The sequence below is a fragment of the Cheilinus undulatus genome, linkage group 18, assembly GCF_018320785.1.
Source record: "Cheilinus undulatus linkage group 18, ASM1832078v1, whole genome shotgun sequence".
NCBI classification, from domain to species: Eukaryota; Metazoa; Chordata; class Actinopteri; order Labriformes; family Labridae; genus Cheilinus; species Cheilinus undulatus.
In genome coordinates this window covers 3,512,285-3,539,865 of record NC_054882.1, presented here as the reverse complement: position 1 = coordinate 3,539,865, position 27,581 = coordinate 3,512,285, and the positions used below count along the sequence as shown (strand labels likewise).

The 27,581-nt window shown below is 37.5% G+C and overlaps 2 protein-coding genes across 3 annotated transcripts; one reads left to right on the top strand and one right to left on the bottom strand.

The window, feature by feature from the left end:
• Window positions 1-80: 80 nt before the first annotated feature.
• On the top strand, window positions 81-5,624 carry dmac2l (distal membrane arm assembly component 2 like). Of its 2 annotated transcripts, none has more exons than XM_041813522.1 (5): window positions 81-148; window positions 262-363; window positions 2,454-2,662; window positions 3,682-3,853; window positions 5,017-5,624. In XM_041813522.1, the coding sequence occupies exons 2-5, from the start codon at window positions 269-271 to the stop codon at window positions 5,129-5,131; spliced, it is 591 nt and encodes a 196-aa protein (XP_041669456.1). In that variant the 5' UTR covers window positions 81-148; window positions 262-268; the 3' UTR covers window positions 5,132-5,624. The 2 variants fall into 2 exon arrangements, with proteins under 2 accessions (XP_041669456.1, XP_041669455.1); XM_041813521.1 differs by having other exon boundaries at window positions 92-135.
• A 132-nt stretch (window positions 5,625-5,756) lies between these two features.
• On the bottom strand, window positions 5,757-25,524 carry cdkl1 (cyclin-dependent kinase-like 1 (CDC2-related kinase)). Its single transcript, XM_041813520.1, has 10 exons — window positions 25,445-25,524; window positions 22,811-23,066; window positions 17,880-18,001; window positions 13,828-13,900; window positions 13,430-13,520; window positions 11,033-11,233; window positions 10,309-10,391; window positions 10,048-10,104; window positions 8,076-8,237; window positions 5,757-6,146 (listed from the first exon to the last, which is right to left on the bottom strand). The coding sequence occupies exons 2-10, from the start codon at window positions 22,976-22,978 to the stop codon at window positions 6,045-6,047; spliced, it is 1,059 nt and encodes a 352-aa protein (XP_041669454.1). The 5' UTR covers window positions 22,979-23,066; window positions 25,445-25,524; the 3' UTR covers window positions 5,757-6,044.
• Window positions 25,525-27,581: the final 2,057 nt, after the last annotated feature.

Below are 27,581 nucleotides of genomic sequence, written 5' to 3'. Positions count from 1 at the left end.
GCGCCGCCTCCAGTGACGCTACACGCACTTAGAAGCCCAGCCAATGAGGCGGCACGTTTTTGTTACGTCACTAAGTCAAAGGGCACAGCAATGGAACGGTGCCGAATGTAAACAGTACACCCTGTTGGAGGACAGGTTCGTCTTTTAGGTGATTTTCATGTTTTTAAGATTAAATTACACCTTTAACTGAATCATTATCCATTTATATTAATATATAAGAATCGCCCACACTCTAAATGTGTATTTCATTGATTATTTTAGCGGAGAAATGAGACTTTTATCGAAGGCGGTGCAGTCTGCTGTAGGTCAGAAGGAGTGGAGCCGCAGACACTTCTGGGGCTGGCTTAATGCAGTCTTCAACAAGTAAGACCACATTAATTTAGGGATTAAGGATTTACATGGGTTGACAATAATCTAAAAGGAAATGCATGCTGAAACCTGTGGTGAAATACTAATAACATTTAACTCACAAACACCTCCACATGAGGACTCTGAATTATCATTAATTAACATGTTTTAACTGAATGGCGATACACGATGACACAAGAATGCTGAGTAGACATGATCAGAAGTATAAAGTATGCCAGGCTGTGGGCAGATTAAAATCAACAGTGTTAATTTAATTAGTGTAAATGTGCATTTAAGTTAAGGTATACCATAGTGAGCTTTCTTTCAGTATTTGAGTTATAATAAATCGATTAATCAGTTCAAATGTTCATATGAGGAGAGGCATTTCACTGCTTTGAGATTTCTTACAGTATTTGAGTAAGAATAAACAGATTTATTAGTGAAAATGTGCAAATGAGGTGGCGGATTTAGCTGCAGAGTACGCTTTTTCAGTATTTGTGTACAGTAAATAGATTTATATGTGGAAATTTACAAATGGGCTGAGGCGTTTTACCACAGAGTGCTGTATACATGTACAATAAACAGATTAATTGGTGCAAATTTGTATTTGAGATGAGGCATTTTACCACATTGAGCTCTCTTAGAATATTTGTGTACAGTTAATAGAATCAATAATTATATAATACAATAATTTTAATGGCTAATTTGTGTTAATTTCCCAAAATTGACTCCACCATTTTTACCATCAATGTGGTAAAAAGCTGTTTTTTGTGATTATGACTTAATTTTAGTCATTTTCTTGTAATCTCAAGAAACTATTTTGCTATTACTGGGAAAAATAAGCATTGATATCCCAAGATACCCCAATCAATATGTAAATAACTTTAGCAAACAACTTCAATTTTCTCATAGTGATGTGGAAATCAAGTAGAATAGATAGGAATGCAACAACGCATCACTTTAACATCAATATCGGCCTGTAGACGTTGGCCATCAGCAAATATTGTGGCATTAACAGATGCCACTAGCCAGTGTTTATCTGTTGCATCCAATCACTCTAAAACTAGCATCCAGTTTACCAGTTTATAAGAGAAAATGTTCCTATCATGGAGGTGTTACATCAAAAGCAGTGATGAAGAATCATCTGTATCTTCAATAGGGCTGAACGATTTGCAAAAAAAATCTAACTGTGGCTTTTTTCCCCAATATTGCGATTTAATGTGCGATAATTATTAGGTTCCTCAGGTTCCGAGCAATTAATCCATAGTAGCATGAGTATGAATATGAGGGTGCAACGAGCTTTAAACACTAAAGGAGGCAGCTGGGATGGAGGAAGTTAAGCTTTGCCAGCTGCAACAGCATTAATGCAAGTAATGATTAGTAATAAGTAAGTCATATTTAAAAACGCTGCTTTGTTCTCGTTTTGATTAAGAAAAAATGGCAAATTAAAAAAGGAGGATTTTTTTAAACTATTCTAAAAAAAAATGACACTTGAAAGTTTGCATAATGTGCACAACATTTCTGCATTAAACCAGTATTTTGACACATTTCCACTTAAATAGATATTGCACTGTGATTTGTGAATTGCAGCAGGATATATTGCGATTTAATCTAATTTGCAATAAATTGCTCAGCCCTAATTCTCAATCAGCTAAATTGTTATTTTCAACACTGGAATTGGCCCTGATTTTGCGAAAATAGATGCGTGGATGTACTGCATGTCTCTTTAGGGTGTTATGATTCAGAATGATATAACTCCATGATGTTATGTTGATTCCATTTTTTAAAGTCAGATCATCCTTAGATTTTGGGATCTAAATGTCAAAGTTTGTAATGTTTTTATGACACCTGTAGTCCAGGTCCAGAGATCTATGCCCATGACATCTTTATATCTGAGGCCGTATTTATTTTGTTTAACTAAAAATCCAAAGTTTCAGGTTAAAATGAGCAAACAGGTTCTTGTACTTGATAGATAATCAGCTAAACAAACAGTGGCGGATTTGTCCAGGTTAAAACCGCTGTCCTAGTGGGCAGACTGCCATGTGGAGCAGGAGTGATAGATGTCACCAGTACTGTGCACCATGTGTTTGTTGATCTCCTCTCAGGGTCGACTATGAGAGAATTAAAGCCGTAGGTCCAGACCGAGCTGCGGCCGAGTGGCTCCTGAGATGTGGGGCCAAAGTGAGGTTTCAGGGTTTTGACCGCTGGCACATCGACTACAACGCACTGCCAACAGGGCCTCTGGGAAGATACAAGATCCAGGGCATCGACGCCACAGAGTCCTGCATCATGTACCGAGGGTTTGACCACCTGGGTCAGTATTACAGTGTGGACCAGGTTCTGTTCCTGGATTTGGGAATCTGCAAGCGCTCATTTCCATTTCCCTCCATGTTGTCATAGATGTGCTCACTTAGGTTGATTTGACTCAAATCTTCACAAGAATTTTTGTCTAATTTCTTATCTCATTACATTTTATATGAGCCACACTGATCTGAGAAGTTCAGTCGAACATCTAACTTCAAGAAAAAGTACAAAATAACACCTGAATAACTTCAAGTTATTTATGTATCTATGCAGTACTGTGTGATTTGCAAAATTAGATGTATTAGGGCACTGACTGGCATAATAGTTGTGTCTTGTCTGAGGCACAGAAGCTAAAGTCCAAAATAAGAGGCATTGCAACAATCTATGTGTAATCTGATGATAACTAGATGGACTAATTCTTTATCTGTGCACTTTTCTGTAAAATAAATGTGCAAAGTTTTTTATATTTCAACACTGGATGGAAAAAAAGGATTTTTAGAGCTGTTGTTAGGATTAAACATTTGATGACTGCAGATATTTTTTAATTTTCAATGCTTGCTGGGTTTGGGATAAGAAAAATTATGCAGAACTAAACCTGTTAATAGAAGTGTTCAGAGGAAACCCACCAAATAGCCGCCACCATCCACTGTTTCAGATTGAAGTGAAGTGTTGGAGGTATCGATGAGATCAGAGCAATCGCCGTTAAGAGCTTGTTCAAATCAAATTTTAAAGCTTTGTTCACTAAGAGTAAATTTTGCATCGTGTTAACGTGAGCTTGACCTCCTCAGCTGACCTGAAAGCGATTCCCCTCTTTGTTAACAAGAAAGGAAAGGCGAGGGGGTGAAAGTGCATCTCTCCCAGACTGATTATCCAAAAGTGACGCAAGTGAGCGGGATGTTTTTCACCGTCTGTGACCCTTTCGACCTCACCAACTCCACGTACTAAAACCAGAGGACTTTCTCTGTGGTGCCAGAGTTGACAGATGTATCCTCATTTTCTAATGCTTTCTGTTCTTCTTTTTCTTTCCAGATGGTTTGAAATTCTTGGAGGAAATAAAGCTTAACAAATGCATCTACATCGAGGACACGTGTCTGGAGAGGCTGAGTTCCATAGCGAACCTGCAGGAGAGTGTGTACATGATGGAGGTGGTGTCGTGTGGAAATGTCACCGATAAGGGGATCATCGCTCTGCACAGACTCAAGTGAGGCTCACAGGAAAGGCTATTTATAAGGATAACTGATATGAGTTGGTAAACTTTGGTCACTTTTATGTGATACTAACGGATGTTACAGCCAATCACAGAGCAAAAATAGCCACCTATCAGCTAGCATGCATCGGTCACGTAGGAGTAGATGTTGATATCCTTAGGTTGCAAACATGAAACTTCCAGGATTGTACAATGTGGGCCTGAACTTGGCAGCCTACGGACCCATCAGCTCCAGCTTTGCACAGCCTTCTAGGACCTCAGCGTGGGTGTAAACCTTGCAGCCCATGGTTTCTATTGGAGACAGCTGCAGCCTGCAGCCAGTTTGCATCCTCTCCCTGTTATCTTTGGCTTCGTTTTGCAGACCCAAAAGATGCTCATTAAGCTAATTGGTGCCTCTAAATTGCCCGTAGGTGTGAGTTGCATGTTTGTCCCTGTATGTCAGCCCTGTAACTGACTGACAATCAGGGTTTACTCCACCTCTCGCCCAACGACAGCTTGGATTGTCTCCTGCATCCCAGAACAGGCTGGATCCTGGGCTCACCTTGGTGCCTTAAACTTCTGGACTCGTCCTCTCCTCAGCTCGTTTTTTTTTTTAGGCCAATATGGTGCCGTTTTTCTTCCTTTAAGCCACTCTTTACATTTATGTGATGGGCAGCCCTGGAAGCCTCATGCAGCCCTCCTCTTCACTTGATGCAGCCCACAAGTAAATTTAAAATCTCAAGAACCAGACTGAAAAATTTAAGACAATTTGGGTTGAGATTTGTTGAGAAGGAGGTTGGGGTGGGGCCAGTTAAGAGCCACTTATCTAGAGAACTGGTTTGCTCTTCCACAAGCTGGAGAGCCACATCATACATCCACTGCCAGTTTTTTGACCTGGTGCTAGATCATGCACTTTCTTTGTACCAGTTCCAGAACAAAAGGGGCAAATATTTCTTTTACTACAGTGCAGTTGCACTCAGAGACCTTCGGTGGGCGCCAGAGGGCAAAAAAACAAACAAACTCCAACATCATGCTGTTTTTAGTATTTTCCATGTCTTGTGTTTATAGTTAATGATTTAATTTTTAAGTGTCTTGTTTAATCAAAACAGTGTAATTTCTTGCACAGGATAAGTCATCCATACATCTATAACCTTCTACATGTTTGCCTTCTTTTACAGAAATCTGGAGTATCTGTTTCTCAGCGATCTTCCTGGCATCAGCGACAGAAAAACGACAATCGAACGACTTCAGACGGCGCTGCCACGCCTGGAGATAGCACTGGATTTGGACTGATGTAGAGAGAGCTTCATATTTTAGTGAAACATGGACGCTTTCTTTAATTTTTTTGTAGCTACAGGCAGCAGACCGGAGTGTTAATGTAGATCCTTCAGCTTAGATGTTAACTGGATTTACATGAGTCTAAATGTTCTGACTGCACGAGGAAATATTCACCTGCAGGTGTGATCGAGCATCAGTCCAGCAAAGATAAACGTAAAGCACTTTATGTTGTTGACTCCTCTCTTTCCTGTTTTAAACATTTAAGATGTTGAATGTGGCTCCACGTGTGGTTTCACAGAGGAAAAACTGGACTTGACAGAGTCGACATTCTCTTTGTACATTAATTTGGCATTTATTCAGATTATCTGAGGACAGACAGATGGCTGTGAACATCCTTAGCACCAAAGTTACAGAGAAAAACAGCAAAATGTGATATTTATGCTACCGTATGTTCAGAAATTGAGGTTTGTATTCACTCCTTATGTCAATAAATATTTTCAGAAATGCTTACAAGGTGTGAAAATAAGTCTTTAGCTGTCAGTATAATTTACTGGATATTTAAATAACTAACAAAAACATGTCACTCCTGTAGAGTCCATTTTTATAAAAATACAATTTGGCAAACCAGGAGAGGCAGCACGTCACAGTTTTACCTTCTCAGTGTCTACAAGCAGAGCAGCGTTGCTCTTTGTCTTTGAAATCTTCAAAAAATCAGCTTTAAACGAAGACATCGTACATAAACAAAGACATTGTACATAAACCAACGCGTCTGCGTGGACGTGTCGGGGAATAGTGCATAGAGCATCAAATAAAAACGTCAGAGTGGTTGAAAAACTCAAAGGTGCTACCCGGCATCCTCTGCTCCATTTCCTGAGGTGTTTCAGAAAATGTCCCTCGTTGACAGAGTTGAAATCAGCTGATTATGAGTTTAGATGTTGGGGAGGTGATAGTTGAACTTGCGCAGGTTGTTGTAGTATCGTTTATTGTCCACAGCTGGGAAGATGCTGCTGCCGGTCAGCTGGGGGAGATACTGGAGAGAGGAAGAGGAAGATTCAGGAACAATGTTAAGATCTGACGTGCATTTATTTAAAGGTCACACATTATGCAAAATAGACTTTTACAGGCTTTTCTAGCAAAAATATTTTCCCCTGGCCTGTCCACAATCCCCCCAAGAATCAGAAAAATCCATTCCCTCCCTCTCTTTCACCACTTTTCAGAAAATGTGTGCTGAAACAAGCCGTTCTCAGATTTCCCCCTTATGATGTCATATTGGGAGTTAGCCCCACCCCCAGGTTCGGTTGGCCCTACCTGCTTGGAAGATAATCCCGCCTTCCTCTCCTGATCCTCCTCTAAGCTGGCAGCTGAGGGGAGGATCAAGAGAGACACATACCACATACATTCCTTAGAGGGGCGGAGTCAAAGGCGGAGTCAGACAGCTCAGTAACAGTTCAAGCCACAGACACAAAACAGCTCATTCTGAACAGAGCTGAAACAGAGGGGGTTTCTAGACATGAAAAATTAAATACTGGAGTGTTTTTCAGCAACAAACTGTTTTGGGAACTTTTGAGACCAAAATGAACTCGTCTTAAAGGGGTAGATTTACCCCTTTCCATAATTATGTGACCTTTAAAGTGTCAGAAAGGGGCAGAAAAAGCGGTGAAATGTTTTTTTTTTTAAGGTAGCAAAAATGTATTAATAGTGGCAAAAACGGGGAAAGAGAGTGGCCAAAGTGGGTGGGAAAAGAAGTGATGACAGCGGTTAATCTGGCTGCAGATGCTTTGATTAGATTATTTGTTAGAAAAGCCTGAAAAAAGTGTACTTTGCAAAATCTGTGACCTTTAAACCAATCGTTCCACTTTTTGAATCCCATTTCACCTCCTGTAGTACCAAGTTCTGCCACTTTCTAGCCCTTTTAGCCACTCTTAAACCCATTACACCACTTTTTCTGACCATTTTTGCTCAAATCAGCCGCTTTTCACTGTCTGTCATTTGTAATTTATAACTAGGACAGGCTTGTGATCAAATTTTCACAATGCTTAATCTCAGAATTTCTGTAGTCTGCCCTCCTTTTTTTTCTCCTTTTAAAATCCTCAATTCAAAACGGTTTTTGTTTCATTTTGGATTTTTGTCCTTTCTTAAGCCCAGGGTATCTGACTTATAGTCTGAATACAGAAGTTACTTTTATTTTGAAAGAAAATGAAGACCTTCAGGTCAATAGAAGACTATAAGATAAACTCAACCATGGTAAAAAGAACTTGTTATGGATTGAAAGGGAACTAAGGGGACAGTGAAAAGGTCAATGTTTGATGCCTTTTGAGCTGTCTGAGAGTCTTCAGACCACACCTCTGATTATTTAAAGAAACATCCCATATTTAAGCTATAAATGTTTCTATTATTCATGGGATTTGTTTCAAAAAACCTAAAAAAAAAAGATACTGCTGGTGTCACTTTTATTAAGAGAAAATATGTAGCATGGAAAATAGCACCATTGTTTCACTACTGAAAATGCAACCTCAAAATTAAAAGCACTACTTATATTTACAGAGAAAGAAAAGGGAAAGTGGGATGTTTGTTCTCTTCCTTCATGTCCCTCTTCTTTGTTTCTGCCTTTCCTTTTGTTTCTTTTTAACTCTGCTTCAGCAGACGGCTGTCAGACATGAGTCTGGAGGTTTCCACCTTTGCTCCTGTGACGATAAAGACGCTGCGTTCTGAGCTCACGGTGGATTCATGTCTATAAATAATAATAACACAGTACAGTCCAGTACTGTTTGCAAAGTAAATTGTAATGGAAATTTTATTGTCAGACAATTGAAATAAAACAAATTCACAGATTGAGTCAAATCTCATATTTTGGGAAAAATAAGAAGTGTATCCTGCAATGATTCCCGGTGCTGGCTGACATGAAACTGCCATCAAACGTGTCTGCAAAGTTTTCCTACTCTCAGACGGGCTCTCTTACCCCTGCAGGAAGGTGTTTCCGAGGGAATCGTGTCCTCTTGTTGCTCATGCGCTCCTGCTCCCTGGACGAGCTCTCGCTCTTCTCTCTCAGGGAGTCGAAGTACGGCTGCTGGAGCAGCTGCTCACAGGTGAGCCGCTCGGACGGGTCCATCCTCAGACAACCCTGAACCGACGGGACGAGAGAGAGGGGAGTTTATAAGTTACAGACAGACTGTACGTGCTGGTGTGTCATCACAGGAGTGAGTTAAAGAGTAAGACCTGTCAGGAGGGCTTTATGTTGTCTCTATGATTCTTAACCTCCTGAGGCCCTGCAGGTACGTATGAGGACATTGTCATATTTTGGCTTTCCTAAAAAAAAAAACAGTAATACATTTTGCTATCAGAACATTTTAGATGATTGTCAAGTAATTTGCCTGGGATGTCTACAGAATTTACTCTACATCAGGAATTTTCTAGGGTGCTTTGAAATGTTTACTTTTTTACTTTCAGGGGGATTTGTTTTCATGGTTGTGGGAATTTGATCTGATTTGGGTAGGAAATTTCCATTGAAATTTTCCTGGAATTTTGGGGGACTTTGTTTATATGTTTGGGAGATTGTCTGAACTCATTTCACTTGGGACTTTTCGTTCTGTCTTAAATGACAGACAACACGAGACCATGGAACAGTGCCTGTGTTTATAAATTTGTTACTGTGAGTTATTCTCCCAGCACTTTATCTGCAATTTACCTATGCACTTTCCAATGTATTGTCTAGTTTAACTTATTTTTGTAATCCGTCATTGAAATGTATTTATTATGACGTGTGCTGCTGAACTCTTGGCCAAGTCGCCCTTGTAAAAGAGATCTTGATCTCAATCGTTTTTTTCATCTGGTTAAATAAAGGTTGAATTAAAAAAAAAAAAAGTTGGGGGGAATTTTCTATGGACCTTAAAGAGAATTTATTTGTAAATTTCTGGGAATTCGCTTTAAATTTTTTTGTGGAATTTGATTAAAAATTTCAGGGAATTTGCCAAAACATTTTTAGGAACTTTCTTGGGGGAAAATGTTTTGCTTTTTTGGTGATTTTAGGAGAATTTTCAAAGTTTGGGAAATTTGCCTGGAAATTTAGGTCATGAATTTCCTTCTTCATTTTCCCCAAATTTCCTGGAATTTTAAGCTATTTGTTAGGATGTACTGGATATTTTTTTGGGGATGTTTTCTATGGAACTTAAACAGAATTTATTTGTAAATTTCTGGGAATTTGCTTTGAAATTTTTAGTGGAATTTGCTTTAAAGTTCCAGGGAATTTGCCAAAAAATTCTGGAATTTTCTTGGTGGGGTACTTTGAAATTTTTTACTTTTTTGATGATTTTAGGGGAATCTTTAAAGTTTGGGAAATTTGCCTGGAAATTTTTAAGTCATGAATTTCTTTCTTAATTTTCCCAAAATTTCCTGGAATTTGAAGGGATTTTGTAGGGATGTTTTTTGATATTTTTTGGGGATGTTTCCTTGGAATTTATTAGTACATTTCTTAAAATTAGCTTTGAAATTTTTAGTGGATTTTGCTTTAAAGTTTCAGGGAATTTCCCAGAAATGTTCTTTTCTCAATTTTCCCCAAATTTCACGGAATTTTGGGGGATTTTGTTAGAATGTTTTGAATATTTTTGGGGGATGTTTTCCTTGGAATTTATTTGTAAATTTCTGGGAATTTGATTTAAGAAAAAAAAAAAGGAATTTGGTCTGAAATTTGGAGAAAAAATAAATGTGTAAAAAAATATTATAAGCCTGTTGTCCTCATATGCAGAAGCCCTATTTTGGTCAAAACTACTTCCTGTTTAAAGACCCGGCTTAGGTGTTATACTTATCAGGTCCTGATCCTAAATGAGTGGGAGAAACTTAAAAATGCAATACAAACAAAAGCCTGGGCCTCAGGAGGTTAACAGCTTCATGAGATCTTGGGGATAAATCTCCTAAACTGATGCCAACATTCTCACCTTCATGATACTCAGAGCTTGATGAGACAGATTTGGATATTTCTGCTCCAAAGGCTCCTACAGGAAGAGAAAATTACAACATTAACAAAGTTTTTAATCCCTCTCCTACCTTTTTCCTTTCTTTCTTTCATAATTCGAATTAAAGCTGAAACGCTCCCTCATAAACCAAATCAAGACAGTTTCTGAAAACACTGAAGCTTCACTCCTGAGAGCTGCAGAGAGATGGATCTCAGTCAGACCGAGTGTTTCTGTTCGTCTCACCTTCTCTTGTGGCTCTGGGATGGAAACGCCGCAGAAGAACTGGTTGTTGCTGAAAACCTGCTGGTGGCGAGGGATCAGGTCTCCTGCAAAAGACATAAAAGACACCCAATCTTTATTATTCAGTCATTTTGAATGTAAAGGCTCGAAGTTTAAGATGTTTTGGTTTTATTCCATTCGTTCAAAGATGTTTAACTTCCATAAAAATTCCAAGAAACATCTTTCCTACTTTTAATCTCACCTATTCACAAAAACTCAAATTAATTCTAGAAATAAATGTGCACATGTATCCAGATTTGTTTTAGAGAATGACTGGTGCAAAGACAGTCTGCACAGTGGTGCAGTGGTTAGTGTTTTTGCCTCTCAGAAGGATGGTTCCTGTTTCTAACCTCCTTCATTCAGGGTCTGTCTGTATGCATGCTCTCCCTGTGCATGTGCAGGTTCTCTCCACAGTCTCACATTAGATTAATTCAATCATTTTACTGACGTATCAGCACTCAAACATGCACAAGAGTGCTCTCTAGTGTTCTTAACTAAAAACAAATCACAGAAGAAAACTTTAGTCTGCAGAAGGGTTGAAGACCAAATATGGTCTTCAGAAAGGTTGGTAAATGAGGTCTTATGACTCTAGAGGAGACTACATTTATTGAATCAACATCCTGCTGTGTTCAAGAAGAGACCATAAACTCATCACTAACATGTTTCCTAAGAGAATAAATCTCCTCACCCAGAGTCTTTCTGATCAGGTACAGCTGGTCCATGTCAGACTTCCCGGGCCACAGAGGAATCCCCGACAGCAGCTCAGCAAACACACAACCGATGGCCCAGACGTCCACCGGGGGGCCGTACTGAGTGTCTCCCACCAGCAGCTCAGGGGCCCGGTACCAACGAGTGGCCACGTAGTCTGTGTAGTAGTCACAGGGACCAGCTGGATGCAGAAAAGAAAGAAAATACTCCGTTATTTTATCGGCAATGTGGTTAAAATACTGAGGTGATTTTAGCTTTTATGGCTGTTAAATGTAGAATATTAGGACAGAAACTCACTCTGGATTATTCAAAGGAAATGAGCTGACTTTAATCAGGTTTTAAATAATAAATCAGTTGTTATCAAAAACTTTGATTATGTGCAAAAATCTCCATATTGTAAGGAACCAGAGAGGTCAGATAAATCTAGTGAAGCTTAAATATATAACCTGCATGCATACATGAGGACATTATATCTTGGTTTTACTACTACATAGTGACAGTTTCTACCATCATATTTTTTTTAGATAATAGTCTAGAATGTTCACTAAAGTCTACATAAAATTGTTGGGGGAAATTATGGTTAAATTTTCAGTAATTTTCATGGGGATTGTTGAGATACTTTGAAAAAATTGGCTTGGAAAGTTTCAAGTATTTTCTTGGAAATTTTAGGGATAAGTTTGTATATTTTGAGAGTTTAAACCAGTGATACTCAACGTGTGGCTCTTTTGTGATTATTTGTGGCACTTTTATGTCTTAATTTAAAATATTATTCCCCCAGAAAACCTTTTGCCATGTTTCACCCATTTAAGCTACCATGTGCCATTAAATACCACTTTTATCCCATTTTTTGCTAATTCTTTTAACCACTTTCCCCAATTATTTGCCACTTTTATTCAATTTTGCCTCTTTTCAACATTTTTGACAAATTTTTGCCCATTTAAGCTACCTTTTGCCATTAAATACCAATTGTTCCCTATTTTTCCCCTTTTTTGCCACTTCTTTCTGCCACTTTTATCCCATTTTTCACATTTTTTTTGCCCCTTTTATCCATTTAAGTTGCCTTTTGTAATTGAATACTACTTGTTTCCTGTTGTCTTGCATTTTTTGCCCACTTTTATCCCATTTTTGCCCTTTTCATGATTTTTTTTTTTGTGTCACTTTTGACTGCTTTTTGCCCATTTAGTCATTTTTCACTCATTTTTTGGTCACTTTTGGACCATTTATTTGACACTTTCTGACCACTTTCCAGGTTTTCTCCCAATTCTTCCCCCTTTTCACCCATTTTTGCATCTTCTTGACCATTTTTGCCTCCAAATAAGTTATTTTTAATGCTACTTGAAGTCCTTTTGCCACTTTTCACCACTTAGATTGTGGCTCTTGCAAAGATATTTTTCAACAATTTGGCTCTTTAGTCGAGCAGGGTTGAGTGACACTGGTTTAATCAGAAGTTTTGGGGGGAATTTGCTTTGAAATTTTTGGGCATTTTCATGTGAATTTGGGAAAATTGTTGGAATTTTAAAATTACATCTTGGAAATCTGGGAAACGTACTCGAAATTCTGAGGAAATTTGGGGGGTGGATGTCATTAGAAATTTTGAGGAATTTTGATAGATAGTTCAGGGAATTTGTTTGGGGAAATTTTCTTTTACTTTCATTGAATTTTGGCGAATTAATATGTAAATTTTGGGGATTTTTGATGAGAAATTTTGAAGGGATTTGCTTTTAAATTTTGGGGAGTTTATTTACATTTTTCTTGAATCAGAATAGAATTTTTTGGATATTTTTAATGGAAAGTTTAGGCTTTTTGATTACGTCTCACTTGAAATTTGTTGAATTTATGAGGGAATGTTAATAATAATAATAATGAATTTTATTTATAGGTGCCTTTCAAAGCACACAAGGCCACCTCACAAGAAAAAAACTGTGTATTTTAAGTAATTTCTTTGAATTTTAAGGGGATTTGTGTGGATTTTAGAAAGAAAATTTCCAGGAAATTCAGAGCCTTTACTGGAAATGTTGTTGATACTTGGCCTCTTTAAGTCCTCTTAAGACCCCATCCCTCTCTCAAACACTGACACCATTTCTGACTGACTAAAACCAATCCAAGTCTGTATTTTCTGCAGAAACCGGACCTTCAGGAGATTTTTAGACTTTATTTTAGATTAAAAAAAAAAACTACTTCCTGTTCAACGATGAGGCTGAACTTTTAAACTTATCAGATCCTACTGACCCCAAATCAGTGGGAGAAACTAAAAATGCTCTCCAAACAAAAGCTCAGGTCTGAACAGAATACAAGTACAAAACAGAACAAAGAGGACACTCTAAGTCCAGCAGGTGGCGCTGCAGTTATTGATCATCTGATAGAAATAAATTCTTACTGAGGATCCTGGCAAAGCCAAAGTCACAGAGTTTGATGACTTGGTGTTTAGTGATGAGGATGTTTTCTGGCTTGACGTCTCGGTGGATGCACTGAAAAAACACAAACCGTTAAATTTACACGCAAAGACTTACATAAGCTCTGTGAAAGACAGTAAAATAGGAGAAACTCTGTGCTTTTTCAGTCAGACGGGGCCCCTGCAGCAGTTGTTGTGTCTCAGTGATACATTAACGTGCTGCTCGGCCGAGGGGAAGGAATTCTTGTTAAAAAAAAAAAAAAAAAAAAAAGAAAGGAGCCATAAAGCGGACGGTTCGGTGGGAGCTGGAGGAGGGAGGAGACCCCAGGAATTCAAAAACAAACTCAGAGAGACGACAGGAGGCAGACAGAGGAGTCGCTTACATTTTGTTTGTGACAGAAGTTTACGGCCTGAAGAGTCTGCCAGGTTATACTCTTCACCAGCTGCTCCGGGACCCTGAGAGACAGAAGATTAGAGAGTCACAAACACTTTCTCTGCAGCATCACAGCAAACATGCAGAGTTAAAGAAATTCAACTAGTACACTGCTAAAAGTCTTCACAAATTCACATTTTATATTTCTAGTGAAAGTAACAGAAGACAAGCTCGGCTTGACATAAACTTTAAAAAAGCAGCAAAAAAAAAAAAAAAGGCGAAAAGGGGCAAAATCAGTACTAAATGTCAAATAATGAGTGAAAAGTGGCAAAATTTGGGTGAGAAGTGACAAAAAATGTGTTACAGGTAGCAAGGATGGCCTAAAAGTGGTAAAAACATGACAAAAATGAGTGGAAAGTGACAAAAAATGTGCAAAAGGCAGCAAAGAGTGGCAAAAATTTTGGGAAAAAAAGTGGCCTTTATTGGCAAAAGGCAGCTTAAATGGGTGAAAAGTGGCAAAAATGGGGAAAAAATGCCAATAGAAAAAAGCAGGATGAAAGAGCCAAAAACTGGGGGAAAAGTGTCAAAAAGAAGTGAAAAAAGTTGGCCTAAAGCAGTAAAAATTGAGCCAACTGTATTAGCACGTGAAACAAACTGATTAGTGTGACTTGCAATGGATCATTTCTGAGGTCAAAGTTTGACTTTATTTAAGGTTTTCTGGGGGAATAATATTTCAAATTACAGTTTTTCTCAGTCGCTTTGGTACATTTCTTGAATCATCCTCGACATTTGCAAAACAGTAAGTGCATTTCTCAAAACAATTCGTACAAATAGCGAAACACCATGGATTACCTGCAAAAGCAAGTCTCTTGCTCAAAATCCTCAGTTCATCTCTCAAAAGTAAATATCTGTGTCAATGAACATGTCAGTGCCATCAGAATGACCAGTCCTTGTGTCACTGTGTACAGATATGACAGTCAAATTGCTTAGTCATGTTGTCAATATACCAGTGTACTCTGGAGGGATGTTCTGATGTAAACTATAGCTAAAGTTTTGATGACAATTATTGTAAATTGTAAATTACACCTTTATTGTATGTGGGAGGTTGATTTCAAGAGACTGGACAAGATTCACATTTACGCTTTTACTGTTTGTACTGTAATTTGTTGACAGACAGTGCCATTGAGATACAGAAAGGAAAAGACAGCACCGCATAGCACAAAGAAAAAAACAAACAAACAAAAAAATTAGAAATGTGAACACAGGACAAATATTCTTAGGGAAAACTGTACATGCAGTGCTGTAGGAATTACAGTGCAGTCTTACTACACCTCCTGACGTTCCCGTCTGTTGGGCCACAAATTCTCATCCACATCACAACGAATCTCTTCTCTTGCGATGCAGCATGGAAAGGATCTTTTAGAGTGTCTTATCCAGCCTCTGCAGGTATCTGCTGTGATGTCATCACACACTGCATCCATGTTAGGCAGAAGGGTCATCTGTGTATCTGGCTGGCGATCATATACTTTCCATCTCCATGCTGGGAAAATTCCTCAATCATCAAATTCTCCTCAATCAAATTCTTTGATCATTGGTTGATCTACTGCTTCACACATTTCCCTTTGTTAGAGAAAATCAAGATTTACCTGGGAGCAATTTACCAATTCAGGACAGATTTAGGAAAAAAAAGTCTAGAAAAATGTATAGGGAATGTCTGGAAATGTATAGAAATATACTTGACATATTATGACATGTTAAACCATTCTGCATGTAAAGACTTATGCGATGAACTAATGCCTAAATGTTGTGGGGGGTCAGACAATTCAACAGAGACCCATGATAATACATTTTGATCAACATGACATAAGCAACTGATAATGTAGGAAATAGCAGAGAATTGTACCGAATCATTTGCATGGATGTACCAAAGCATTTGTAACTTGTTGAAAGAAATGAGAAACTGCTTTTTTGATGTGCACAAGTGATACAATGATGTGAAGATTGAACAAGTAGTTTTGAGAATTTCACTTCTGATCTGAGAAATGTACCAAAGTGACTGAGAAAAACTGTAAGGCATAAAAAACCCCACAAATTATCACAAAAGAGCCACATGTGGCTCAAGAGCCAGGCGTTGAGTATCACTGGTGTACAGTAATTTTTATAACTACAGTTCAGTCAGGACCATTTTGTCATGGAACACCCATCATTTCTCCTCTATATTAGCAATTTTTAATTTCACTGATTACTGTTATTCATATTCGGCATTGTGGCTGTTCTGGGATCCCCTGTCCTTCTTCGAGCGTACATGGAACAGTAGAAATAGATATCAAGTGTGAACAGCACACATCCCTGCCTTTCCTGTGCCTGAGGCTGGGAGAGAAGCAGCAGAGCAGAGCAGGCATCGGAAAGACTCTGATAAAGTCAGAAGCAGAAAAAAGGAGGAGCTGGGGTGGAGGAGGGTTGCAAAAGTGGCTTGCAGAGGGAGCAGGAAAGCATAGTCAGACTAGAGCGGTTTAAATACAACAACTTGATTAGCCAATCACGTGCTTAGAATGAATCAGCTGGCCGTCAGCTGATGGAGGCTTACGTAAGATCAGATGATCTTAATTATATGGCACTGTATGCTTAATTTGTGTTTATTTTGCTAATCATAACAACTCATTTTCATACTTTATTATGTCAGTTGCATTAATCTATTGTCTGTTGTTCTGCAGTATCTTAATTTTTTGAAATGTTAACAGCAAATTTATATGGCAATATTTGGTCCCAACATGCTGAAAAATATAACTCATGGCTGTAGGATTCACTGTGTTTGAGTTAAAAACATGTATGGCTTTCTGCATTTAGCAAAATATAAAAAAGTTCAAAATTAAGTTTACAAAGAAAACATGAAGATGTGCACACCAGAAAGCTCCATGTCAGCTTTAAATATCATTTGTAGCTGAATAACTCCTTAAAGCAGGAGCTTCCTGGTGTGCAGATCTTCATGTTTCTTCATGCTTGCATGTTGGTTTTGGATCCAGCATCCACTAAGAGACATGCTTTTAATTTTGATCTAGATCTACAGAACAGCCATAATGCATATATTAATAAAGTTCAGGTGAACTTTTTGCTTTAGTTTCCTGTGTCTAGCTCAGGTCCAGACGTCTCTTCTCCCTGTGATCGTTCTTTAAAATGATTCCAGCGCTGTTCAGATGTTTAACACTGAAGCTTTGTTGGTTCAGGGGCCGTCATCTATCAGCGCTGCCATGGAAACGGCTAAATCGAGCCCTGTGACTGGTGATTAATAACAAGCCCTGCCCCCTTTTGCTCCACTTTGTTCTCCGTCTTTTGAACGTCCAGGAGGCTTCAGGCCAGGACCAGACAGACTCGGTATAAAATGTGGGCCTATAGAGTCCAGACAGCTCCCTGCCTGCAAAGCATTCTGGGAGAGCATCACTGTAAACATTCCTCAGCCAGCGGGTCAGCTTCCCCGGAGACGAGCGTTGTGCCCAGGACAAAGCCCAGAGGACGGCGAGGTATACGTGTGTACTGTAGAGATAACAGTGAGTACACTGGCGTTAATGCAGAGCAGCCTCAGCACGATTTAGGATGGCTCTATGTCTCCGTTTATGTCCGTACTGTACACAGCAGAGGAAATGGAGACTTTAACTACACAGATGTGGATTTTACTGCTCTACTAATACTCCTTGTAAAGCTGCTCTTTTGCACCTGAATGTACAAAACACTACTAAAGTTTAAAAAGTGTTTTGATTCCTTGTTATTCTTGTTGCACGGCTCTCTGGCTTGATTTAGTTTGAGTATTTAACCTTCCGAAGGACCCTAAAATGTGGTAAATAGGGGTTTTATTCATAGACTGTACAAAACATGGGCATGGTTTCAGTGACGGCCCTAAATTATTTCTAAAGAGATTTTTAAAAACCAAATAACGGCTTCAAACAGAGGCAAGCTCAGGAAAAATGCCCTGTTAGGTTGAGTTGCAGAGTAAGTGAGGTTATGCATGAAAAGTTGGATCGATAAAAGTCAGATTTCTTCCAGTAACCCGTGCAAAGATGAACCCACCCTCTGGGATGGCGGTCCAGCTCGTTGAGGACGGTGTGGTCGCAGTACTCGAACACCAGGTGGAGCTTCCGTTTACGCCGAAACACCTCGATCAGATTCACCAGGTTGGCGTGTTTGAGTTGCTGCAGAAAAATGAAAACACATCAGTGACAGACGAGGAAAATCTCTCTGAGCATTACTGATAAACTGCATTCAAAAGCTAAAGATATAAAAAGGCTCCTTAGCAAAAATAACTGAACAGATGTCAAAACTTTCATAATTTTGATTTATTCTCCAAGTCTTAAGTATTTGGATCTCTGGATTTTGTATTTTCTTGTGCATTTTATCAAACCTTCACATTGCTTCTAAGCTTTTTTTAATCTAAAACGAGAATTTTGTGGTGATTTCTCATAAGTCAGAGCATTAATTATATTATCATAATAAAACACAAGAAAAGGTGGAGTTTTGAAATCAGATTCTGGACTTTTCTTTACAGGATTTTCAAAATAAAAGACTCCTGGAAAGCCAAAATTATGACATGAATGCCAAAATGACCATGACTTAGATTTATTCTCTAAATCACTGGTTCTCGACCTTGGGGTCACGAGACACTTAGATGGGGTCACCAGGTGCCTTAAAAAAATGAAGACAATTTGGAACCATTTTTGCCACTTTTCACTTTACACCAATTTTGCCACATTTTAACTAATTTTCATTACTTTTTCCCACCAATTATTGCTAACTTTAGCACACTTTTTCCACTCTAAACCCATTTTTGTCCATTTTAAACCCTTTCCACTGCTTTGTTTCTTCCTGTTTTTGCCACTTCTGTTGTTGCCTCTGTTAAACCTTTAGTATTAGTTTTTTAAAGATTGTTTTATTCGCAATTGCAAAATACACAAATAGAATTCACATCTGGCATACAGTTTTTGCATGTTTCCAAAAAAACAACATAAGTAAACATATAAGAGGTTAAAGGAAATGGACAATTATAATGATTTTTAGACTTTAATAGATGGCACGGCAGTGCAGGGGTTAGCGCTGTTACCTCACAGCATGAAGGTCGCTGGTTTGCTTCCCGGTCAGGACCAGGGCCTTTCTGTGTGGAATTTGAATGTTCCCCCGTGCATGCGTGGGTTCTCTCCCACCACCAAAAACACGCTCATTAGGTTAATTGGTGACTCTAAATTGCCCGTAGGTGTGAATGTGAGTGTGAATGTGAGTGTGTCTGGTTGTCTGTCTCTATATGTCAGCCCTGCGATTGACTGGCAACCAGTCCAGGATGTACCCCGCCTCTTGCCCGATGGGATAGGCTCCAGCCCCCCCGGGACCCGGAACAGAATAAGCGGTATAGATAAATTAAATTAAAATGACCAAAAAATTAAATAAAATTAAATAAATAAATAAAACAAAGTAAATTCACTATACATAGTTATGACAAGACATAAAACTAATAATGATAAAGTAATAGTAATGGATACTGTTAACTAATTATAAAAGTGCACTTATACGGGTGAATTTCTGTTGACCCATTATCGACACTATTAACCCTTTTTACCACTTTCTATAACCATTTTTACCAGCTTAACCCATTTCTGCAAATTTCTGCCTATCTTTCTGCCTCAGTTTGCCCATTTTTGCCGGTTAAAATGGATTTTCCCACTTCTAAATTCCATTTCATTGAATTTTCTACCCATTTATGCCACCTTTAACCTAATTCTGCCACTTTTTCATCCCCTTTTACCACTACTTTTGACCATTTTTGACACTTTAACCAATTTTTTGCCATTATTTACTTATTTTCTTGTCACTTTTATCTAATCCCTACCATTTGTAACCCATTTCTGCTACTTTTAAAATCCCATTTCGCCACCTTTTCCATACCCTTTTGCTGCCATTTTAACCCATTTTAATTCTGTTTTTAAGAAAAGGGATTTACATTTGTGAAATGTCCATATACTACGGCACAAATGAATAATAAAAACAGAAAGTTGTTGCTTTGATAAGAGTGTTATTATTCAGGTGAAATATAAAATATATTTTTCACAGCTTAACTTCACAATGGACCATGATTTTGCTGCCCTTTTGCTGACTTTGCAACAGTTATAGTTCATACAAAGGTATTTTGGTAAGAAAATATGTTTTGGGAAATTTTCTTTGGCTTTAAACAATAAAAGCAAATCAATATGACTATTTTTTTGCAGCAATATATATTCCTTTTTTGTGGAGGTCTTAGGGGGCCTTAGCTCTTCTCAGATATGTGAAGGCTTAATGGAAAAAGGTTGGAAACCACTGCTCTAAATCATACATGCCCACCTTTTCAAACATTCCTTTTTATCATTTCTTTTCAATTTTGTCTAAAACATTATGAGCCAAAATTTGCTTTAATAACTCATTATTTGGACTAAATCTAATCAGGACTAAATAAGCTAAAATTTGAAGTTCATATCTTTTTATTTTCATCTTTTTCTTTCTTGATTTTAATTGCTCAAGCATTATTTCCACATCACATGCTCTTTTTGACACATTTAATACACATTTTAAATTTTTCCTCCGAATGTAAAGAAAAAGTTTGCCATATTTTGACCATTTATCTGAAAGTTTTGATTTAGTTTGACCAAATTTTGAGTTTTTACTAGTTGATTTTGACTTTTTATCTATTGGGTTTTTTATTTTAGAGCCAGATTTTCACATTTTTAACCCCCTCTCATAATTTAAAGCCATCAGATCCAGCTGCAGTTAAACCTTTAGACATGCAGGTCGAGCAAAGAAGTGACTCGTCCGTGCTTTGCTTCCATCAAACACTAAACTGCTAACAGCTGGTCATAAACATGCCGTTGCCCCTGACGACCAGCCTCCATCCTGTCCTATTTATGAGCTCCCGTCGTCCAGCAGGCCGACAACATGCCGCCCACCGTATGACTAATTAAAGCCCCGACATAAACACGAGCATCTCTGACAGTCAACATTAAAACAAACTGATTCATGAAAGCAGGGGGAGAATATCTAAAAACACAAAGGAGTTACTCATGTTTTTGTTTTTTATTCTCTCGTTGATGATGTCTCTGTTGACCAGGAGAAATGGATCACAGCTCTGAGCTCTTCCAGATTCATTTTAAAGAATTTTTAGAGAATTAAAGAGCTTTTTATCATCATCACTTTAATCTATCACTCAAATCTGAACATTCAGAGCTGCCCCTGCAGGTTTTCTGTCTATATATGACCACAGCTCTCTGAATATGTTTTAAACTAAGCTCATCTGAATGTAAACAAAGCCACAGCATCACTTTAGCTTCTTAGACAAAGAATAATCTGACATTTCTCTCCTGCAGGCTGCACTACAAAGAAGATAACTGGAATATTTCACAGCACTAAAACAGAATTTTATTCCTAAATATAAGAGAAACACTTTTAAGACAAGTCTTGCAACACAGAGTGTTGTTTGAGTTAAATTCTTTACCTCCAGTGATCAAGCAGAGATAGAAACAAGTGATGGGATTCAGTAAAAAGAACATTTTTGGGCAGATTTCTGCATCAATTTTCAACTAAAATGGAAAAAGGAGCAAAAAAAACTCATGATAATAAAAAAGCTCCTACTGTGTTAAATTTAAGATGAAAACCTTTAATTCTAATATAAATTTATCAAACAAAATAAATGTTTTTGAGAATTTACTCTCTTAATCTTGGTTAATATTTCCAACTTAATTTCTAGACTGTGCTTGAAAACAGCAAGACATTTATGAAGTTTTTAACAAAACTTTAGCTGAATTAAGCCAATATTGATCTAATTTAGATCCCCTAATGCCAACTTTTTATTGTCCTTATAATAGGATGTGTCAAAACTGCATTACATCCCTTTATTTCAGGCTCTTAATCAGAATTTAGATTTTATTTCCCTCACAGCAGCAGTTCTAATCACACCTGCCTCATTTAAAGACATAATCTTGTTAGAAAAGCATCTTTTGACACTTACATTTTCCCAATTTTTGCTTTTTCTCTCATAACACAAGATACATTTTACAGTGCATTCAGAAAGTATTCAGGCCTCTCCAGGACTCTTAAAGAGTTCATCGCCCGGCCAAACTTAGCAATCAGGGAGAAGGACCTTAGTAAGACAGGAGACCAAGAACCTGGTGGTCACTCTGACTGAGCTCCAGAGATCCTGGAGGAGATGGGACAAAGTTCCAGAAGGACAACCATCACTGCAGCCCTCCACTGATCAGGGGTGGATAGACGAAAGCCTCTCCTCAGAGAAAAACACATGAAAGCCTGATTGGAGTTTGCAAAAAAGCACCCGAAGAACTCTGAGACTGTTTGGCCTCAAATCTGAAAGTCTGGGGGAAGCCATGCACCAATCATCTGCCCAGCAGTGAAGCATGGTGGTGGCAGCATCATGCTGTGGGGGTGTTTTTCAGCAGCAGGGACTGGGAGACTGGTCAGGGTTGAGGGGAAGATGAAGGAGCAAAGTGCAGATATCCTCAAAGAAAACCTGTTCCAGAGCGCTCAGAACATTTTTGGATATTTTACAAGTTATGTAAATTCCACCACCAGGGGGCGCTCGAGTAAAAAACGTGCTGTTCACTCTGTTTAAGTTGGACAGAGTCAATGTGAAAGGTAGATTTTTTATTTTGGAATATTTGAGTCTGCCTCAGAACTTAAATTTAAAATATCATCACTAAACTCACTTTTAAAGATTAAGGTCTTTTACCTTTTATGTCATAATCTAACATTGTGTGCAACTTTGTATATGTAATTTTTCTTTCTTTTTAATCAGAATTTTGCAAAACCCTGCAGCCACGACCTCATTTTTTAACAATCTTTTGCAGTAAAAGTCAGGTTTATAACAGATATTTTGCTCAGGCTTCCTGCTGCAACAGTATAATGTGAGTCAAATATGAATGTGAGGAACTTAGAGGAGAATAAACCAAACATTTTGAAGGTGTTCCTGTCACCTTGAGCATCCTGATCTCCCTCAGAGCGATCTTCCTGATGATCGGGTCGTCCTCAGACTCCACAAACTTCTTGATGGCGACGATCTGCCCCGTGTCTTTGTTCCTGCACTTGAAGACGACGCCGTACGAGCCCTCTCCAATCTTCCCCATCTTCTCGTACTTCTCCATCCTCAGGCCGGACCAGCAGGCATCCGTAGGTGAAATGAAGGTTAGGAATGAAGCTTTCCAGGAGGATGTGAGGAGGTACGACTCGTCTCTGCACAGAAGAGATGTTAGAGGAGAGTTTACTTCGCTCAGACACAAAAATCACAGTAAGGAGTCAAAGTAAGAGGTCAGGTTTTAAATTCAAAATAAAAAAAATATTCTGCTAAAAACTGGAGCAATTTTGGCTGTACCTTTGTGGCTACAGCTAAAATAATATTAGATTTGAACCATTAACTACTGCAGGGGTTCTCAACCTTTTCAGCCCATGACCCCCAAAATAAAGGTGCCAGAGACCAGGGACCCCCACTGGACCTGAAGGTGGCTGAACACAGCCATGCAAGTTCAAGAATTAGGGGGGAAAAATGGGACACCTTTCTGGGGCCCAGCAAAACCGGGGGCTAGCAAATCATGGTCCTGGTAAAGTTAAACTGTGGCATTTTAACCTGAATAATAACCACTTTTATCAAAGAAACAAATTTCAATCCATTTGTGTAGTAAGTAGCCCTCTTAAAAATGTAAATCCTTTTGTTGAAAAAAAGAATTAAAATACATTAAAAATAGCTAAAATTGGTTAATAATGGCAAGAAATGGTGGGAAAGGTGGTGAAATTGGATTTTAAAAATAGCAGAAATGGGTTAGAAATGGCAAAAATTAGATAAAAGTGGCAAAAAAAATTTTAAATGGTGAAAAATGGGTTAAAGTGGCAAAAATAGGTGGAAATTTGGTGAAATGGGATGACAATTGATATAAACTGGCAAAAATGGTTAGCTGATGCAGAAAAAGTCAGAACCTGTCAAAAATGGGCATATCAAACTGTGAAATGTGGCTTAAAAAGTGATAAAAGGGGTTAATAGTGGCAATAATGGATCAACAGAGCCAACAATAGGCAGAGAATTGCAAGACTGGGGTACAGAAGTGGCAAAAACAGGCAGAAAAAAGTGATGGAAAGGGTTTTAAATGGGCAAAAAATGGGTTTTAAGTTGCAAAAATTGGTTAAAATGGATAAAATTTGTGGGAAAAAGTGATAAAAACGAGTTAAAATTTGGCAAAATTGATGTAAGTGGGAACAGTGTGATTTAAAAAATGTTCTTAGTTTTTTTTAGGCTTCTGGAGACCCCGTCTCAGTCTCATGACCCCAAATGTGGTCCCAACCCCAAGGTTGAGAACCACTGAACTTCTGTATATGTTAGGGTTAAAAACTCACTTCAGCCTTAATCCAGTACATTAAATCCCTTCTTATACATGTTTGTCAAATTACCATGTATTGTTTCATTATTTTTATTTAAATCTCTTATTGAACCCAATATTAGGAATTTTTTTTCTGATAGTTTAGTTTAACATATTTAGTTTTTTAAAGTCTTATTTTTATTCACTATCACATTTTTCTCTCCACTACATCATATTTCAGTTAGTTTTATTTTTGCATAATTTCTTATTTCTTTCTTTTTCGTATCTTATATTTGGATGTCCTATTGTATTTCTTTGAACCTCGTATTTTAACACAATTTTCTATTCAGATATTATTTTTATAATTGTTGTAGTTTGATGCAATATCTTTGCTCAAGGTTATATATTTTTCTTATTAAATCTGTAACTTAAATTATGTTTGTATATTAAAGTATATATTTTTATGTCACAGTTTTTTATTCTTGAATGGGTTTCTTGTTCCAGATATATTTTCATTTTATAGTTTGATGAATCGTGTCATGCTATTTATCATTTTTACTGTTATTTGTATGATATATTTATGCACTTCTTACATTAATCAGTTGACACTGACAACTTAATGTTTTTCGTTTTTTTAAATAATAATTTTAACATATATTTTATGTTTAATGTATTTTTGTGCCATCTAACCGTTTTACCACCTAGGTGTTTATGTTTTTAAGGTTGTGATTCCAACCCTTTAATTCTCTTTATAAAATTAAAAATACTTTAAAATAAACCTGCCCTGCAGTAACTTCAAAAAAAGCATAAAAACCTTTCATGCAAAATCCCAGTTAGGCAAAAACGAGCAGTAAAGCTGTCTGCAAAGACAGTTTTCATCTGTCAGAGGACACTGAACACCTCTGATTGCGTAACACCAAAACATTTGCAATGCAAATAAATCCAGACATTTCCCACAAGCAGAAAATCACTCTGACAGAGAGGAGGGAGATAAAATCAAAGAGGTGTGCTTTAAAACCAGCTGAGAGTGGTAAAATATGAGATAAAGATTAAAATAAGTGATGAATATATCAGTATTTATCAGAAATATCAAGCCTTGGGGCTTCTCTTTAAGTAAAATCGTAACTTAAGTCTGATATACTCGACAAATTCTATCTCTAGATGATAAAAGTGGAAATATTTTTGTGAAATATTTCGTTAAAACAACTAACAAAATTATATTATTAAGTTAAAATGATCAACAAATAAAAATAAAAAACTTACTTGTGAGTATAAAGCCGTCAGGTGTTGTTCAGTGATGAGTTCAGGAGTCAAACAGCTTCAGACAAACACGACGAGCTGAGCTCAAACTGCCAGAGCTCTCACAAGGCGAAGCTTTTTAAACACCAAGTCAGACACAACGAACACGGTGTGACATCCGGCGATACTTTCAAAATAAAACACAACAATAGACTGCACCTAGCCGCTGATTTCAGATCCTCCAAAACCCTCAAAGGAAAAGAATTTTCGTCATTTTGACAGGTTTTATTTTAAAGAAGTTAATACATATCGTCCCATAAGATGACATATTTCCTTTCTACTGTTACAATGGGACTGGCATTTAGCATATAGCCTAAGCGCCCTCTGCTGGTGCCCCTGCAGACTTGGGTGGTAAACCCCATTTACCGTTTAACAATCTTATTTTGGTTAAAAATTGTCCGTTTTGCGTATTTTTCGCGAAGAAAGTGTTTTTTTTAATTGATGTAGTACATTAGAAAAATACACATATTTAAAATCAAGCAGTATTATGATGAACCTATTTTAGGGTTAGTATGTTAGCTGTATGTTAGCTTCATCACAAATCTCAGTGGTGTAGCTAACTCAGTTCTTTTTTTTCCGACGGTAAAATTTAAACACTAAAAACATATGTTGAAAACCTCATAATTTAGATATAAATATTAACAAAGATTACTTTTTTATATTCTGAGTATTTCATTCTTCACCTTAGCCCTGGGTTGACACAGGAAGGATAGCCACCAATGGCAGTTGTATTGAAAGCAGTGGTAAACCTTTTTTTTTTTTTTTTTTATTTTAAATCAATATTTATTATAATTGCATAACATAAATTAAATAGTTGTTTTAAATAATAACTATTAAAACAAAAATAATTAAATTTCATATTTACCTTTTCTGTCAAAATTTTTAAAGAGAGAAGCTGTATAACTTTTATTGAGATTTGTTTTCTTAAATAATACCTCTATATCAAAAAAAAAGAAAGGAAAAATATGAACCACTTGCGTGTAAGTCTTGTCATTTGACCACTAAGCAAAAATGACTTACAAGCCAATTTAAAACAAAACAAAACAAAACAAAACAAAAAAAAAGCTAATATTCAGAATTTACGTTTTGAGCTTTACTTAAATGAAATAGTGTTTATAAAAAATATAATCTTAAATATTGTAAATTTGACATCTTGGGTAAAAGTGAAGGAGTTTTCTTTGAGGATATATAGCTTTGTTAACACGCAGAGAAGTTTTTCTCCTGGTGGTCCAAATAACTGCAAGCTCAATGAAATTAGTCATCAAAAGTTTGGTTTTAACTCTTCTTTTTAATAAGCTTTTACTCCTTTGCTGTTTTAAGTTATTTTTTCCCCTTGGCTACAGACATTACAAACTCCAAAGTAAAAGCAAAACAGCTACACAGAATCTCTCAGCTTTAGCTTAGCTCAGTGAGTCATTTTGTACATGCACTCCTACTTATTTCTCTATGTATAACAGTGTTACAGTGTATTTGATAGAATAAGTGCTTCAAAGCTGTCTCTTAAGTCTGGTGTAGCAGTACACTTGTTTAAATAATGAACCTAAAAAGTCAATATTAGAGGTGTTGAGTAGTAAGTTATATTTACTCCAATTACTAGAGTGGTTTTTGGAACTTGTACCTTCTTTGAGAACATCAGGACATTTGACTATTAAATGCATTTTTTTAATCATTGTTAGGCTAATTGAAACACATTTTATAAGAATCAGATGCGTTTCATGCTTTTATTTTGGAGGAGACTGCCTGTAAACACTCTCTCCCTCTGAGTAACTTAATACATTACTCTTTTTAACATCCCTGGTTACTATAGCAACAGCTGACTCCACCTTCACCTCCAGAGAGACAAGGGAGCAGGAGCAGACTCCTGGGAGCGTTTTTGTAGGTGATGACACCTGACAGACGGAGATTAAAATAAAGAGGCAGGTGAACTCCGCCCTCCTCCATCAGGTAAAAACAGCCACACAGGTAAACAGCCCTGGTTAAGTCACTGACGCGTGCCCTTAAAAGACCTGAATCCTCTCACACATCAGGTCAGATTTGTTCAAACTAAAGCATCAGAACAAACGGGTGTCTGACATGTTTGACGCTGACGTCCTCTCGCTCT

Excerpts from the sequence above, each read along its gene's own strand:
- dmac2l (XM_041813522.1), top strand. The coding sequence starts at position 269 with ATGAGACTTTTATCGAAGGCGGTGCAGTCTGCTGTAGGTCAGAAGGAG. Across the intron at positions 364-2,453 it reads CTTAATGCAGTCTTCAACAA|GGTCGACTATGAGAGAATTA; the intron begins GTAAGACCACAT and ends ATCTCCTCTCAG. Across the intron at positions 2,663-3,681 it reads CCGAGGGTTTGACCACCTGG|ATGGTTTGAAATTCTTGGAG; the intron begins GTCAGTATTACA and ends TTTTCTTTCCAG.
- cdkl1 (XM_041813520.1), bottom strand. The coding sequence starts at position 22,978 with ATGGAGAAGTACGAGAAGATGGGGAAGATTGGAGAGGGCTCGTACGGC. Across the intron at positions 13,901-17,879 it reads CTGGACCGCCATCCCAGAGG|GGTCCCGGAGCAGCTGGTGA; the intron begins GTGGGTTCATCT and ends TCTGTCTCTCAG. Across the intron at positions 10,392-11,032 it reads CCTGATCAGAAAGACTCTGG|GAGACCTGATCCCTCGCCAC; the intron begins GTGAGGAGATTT and ends TGTCTTTTGCAG.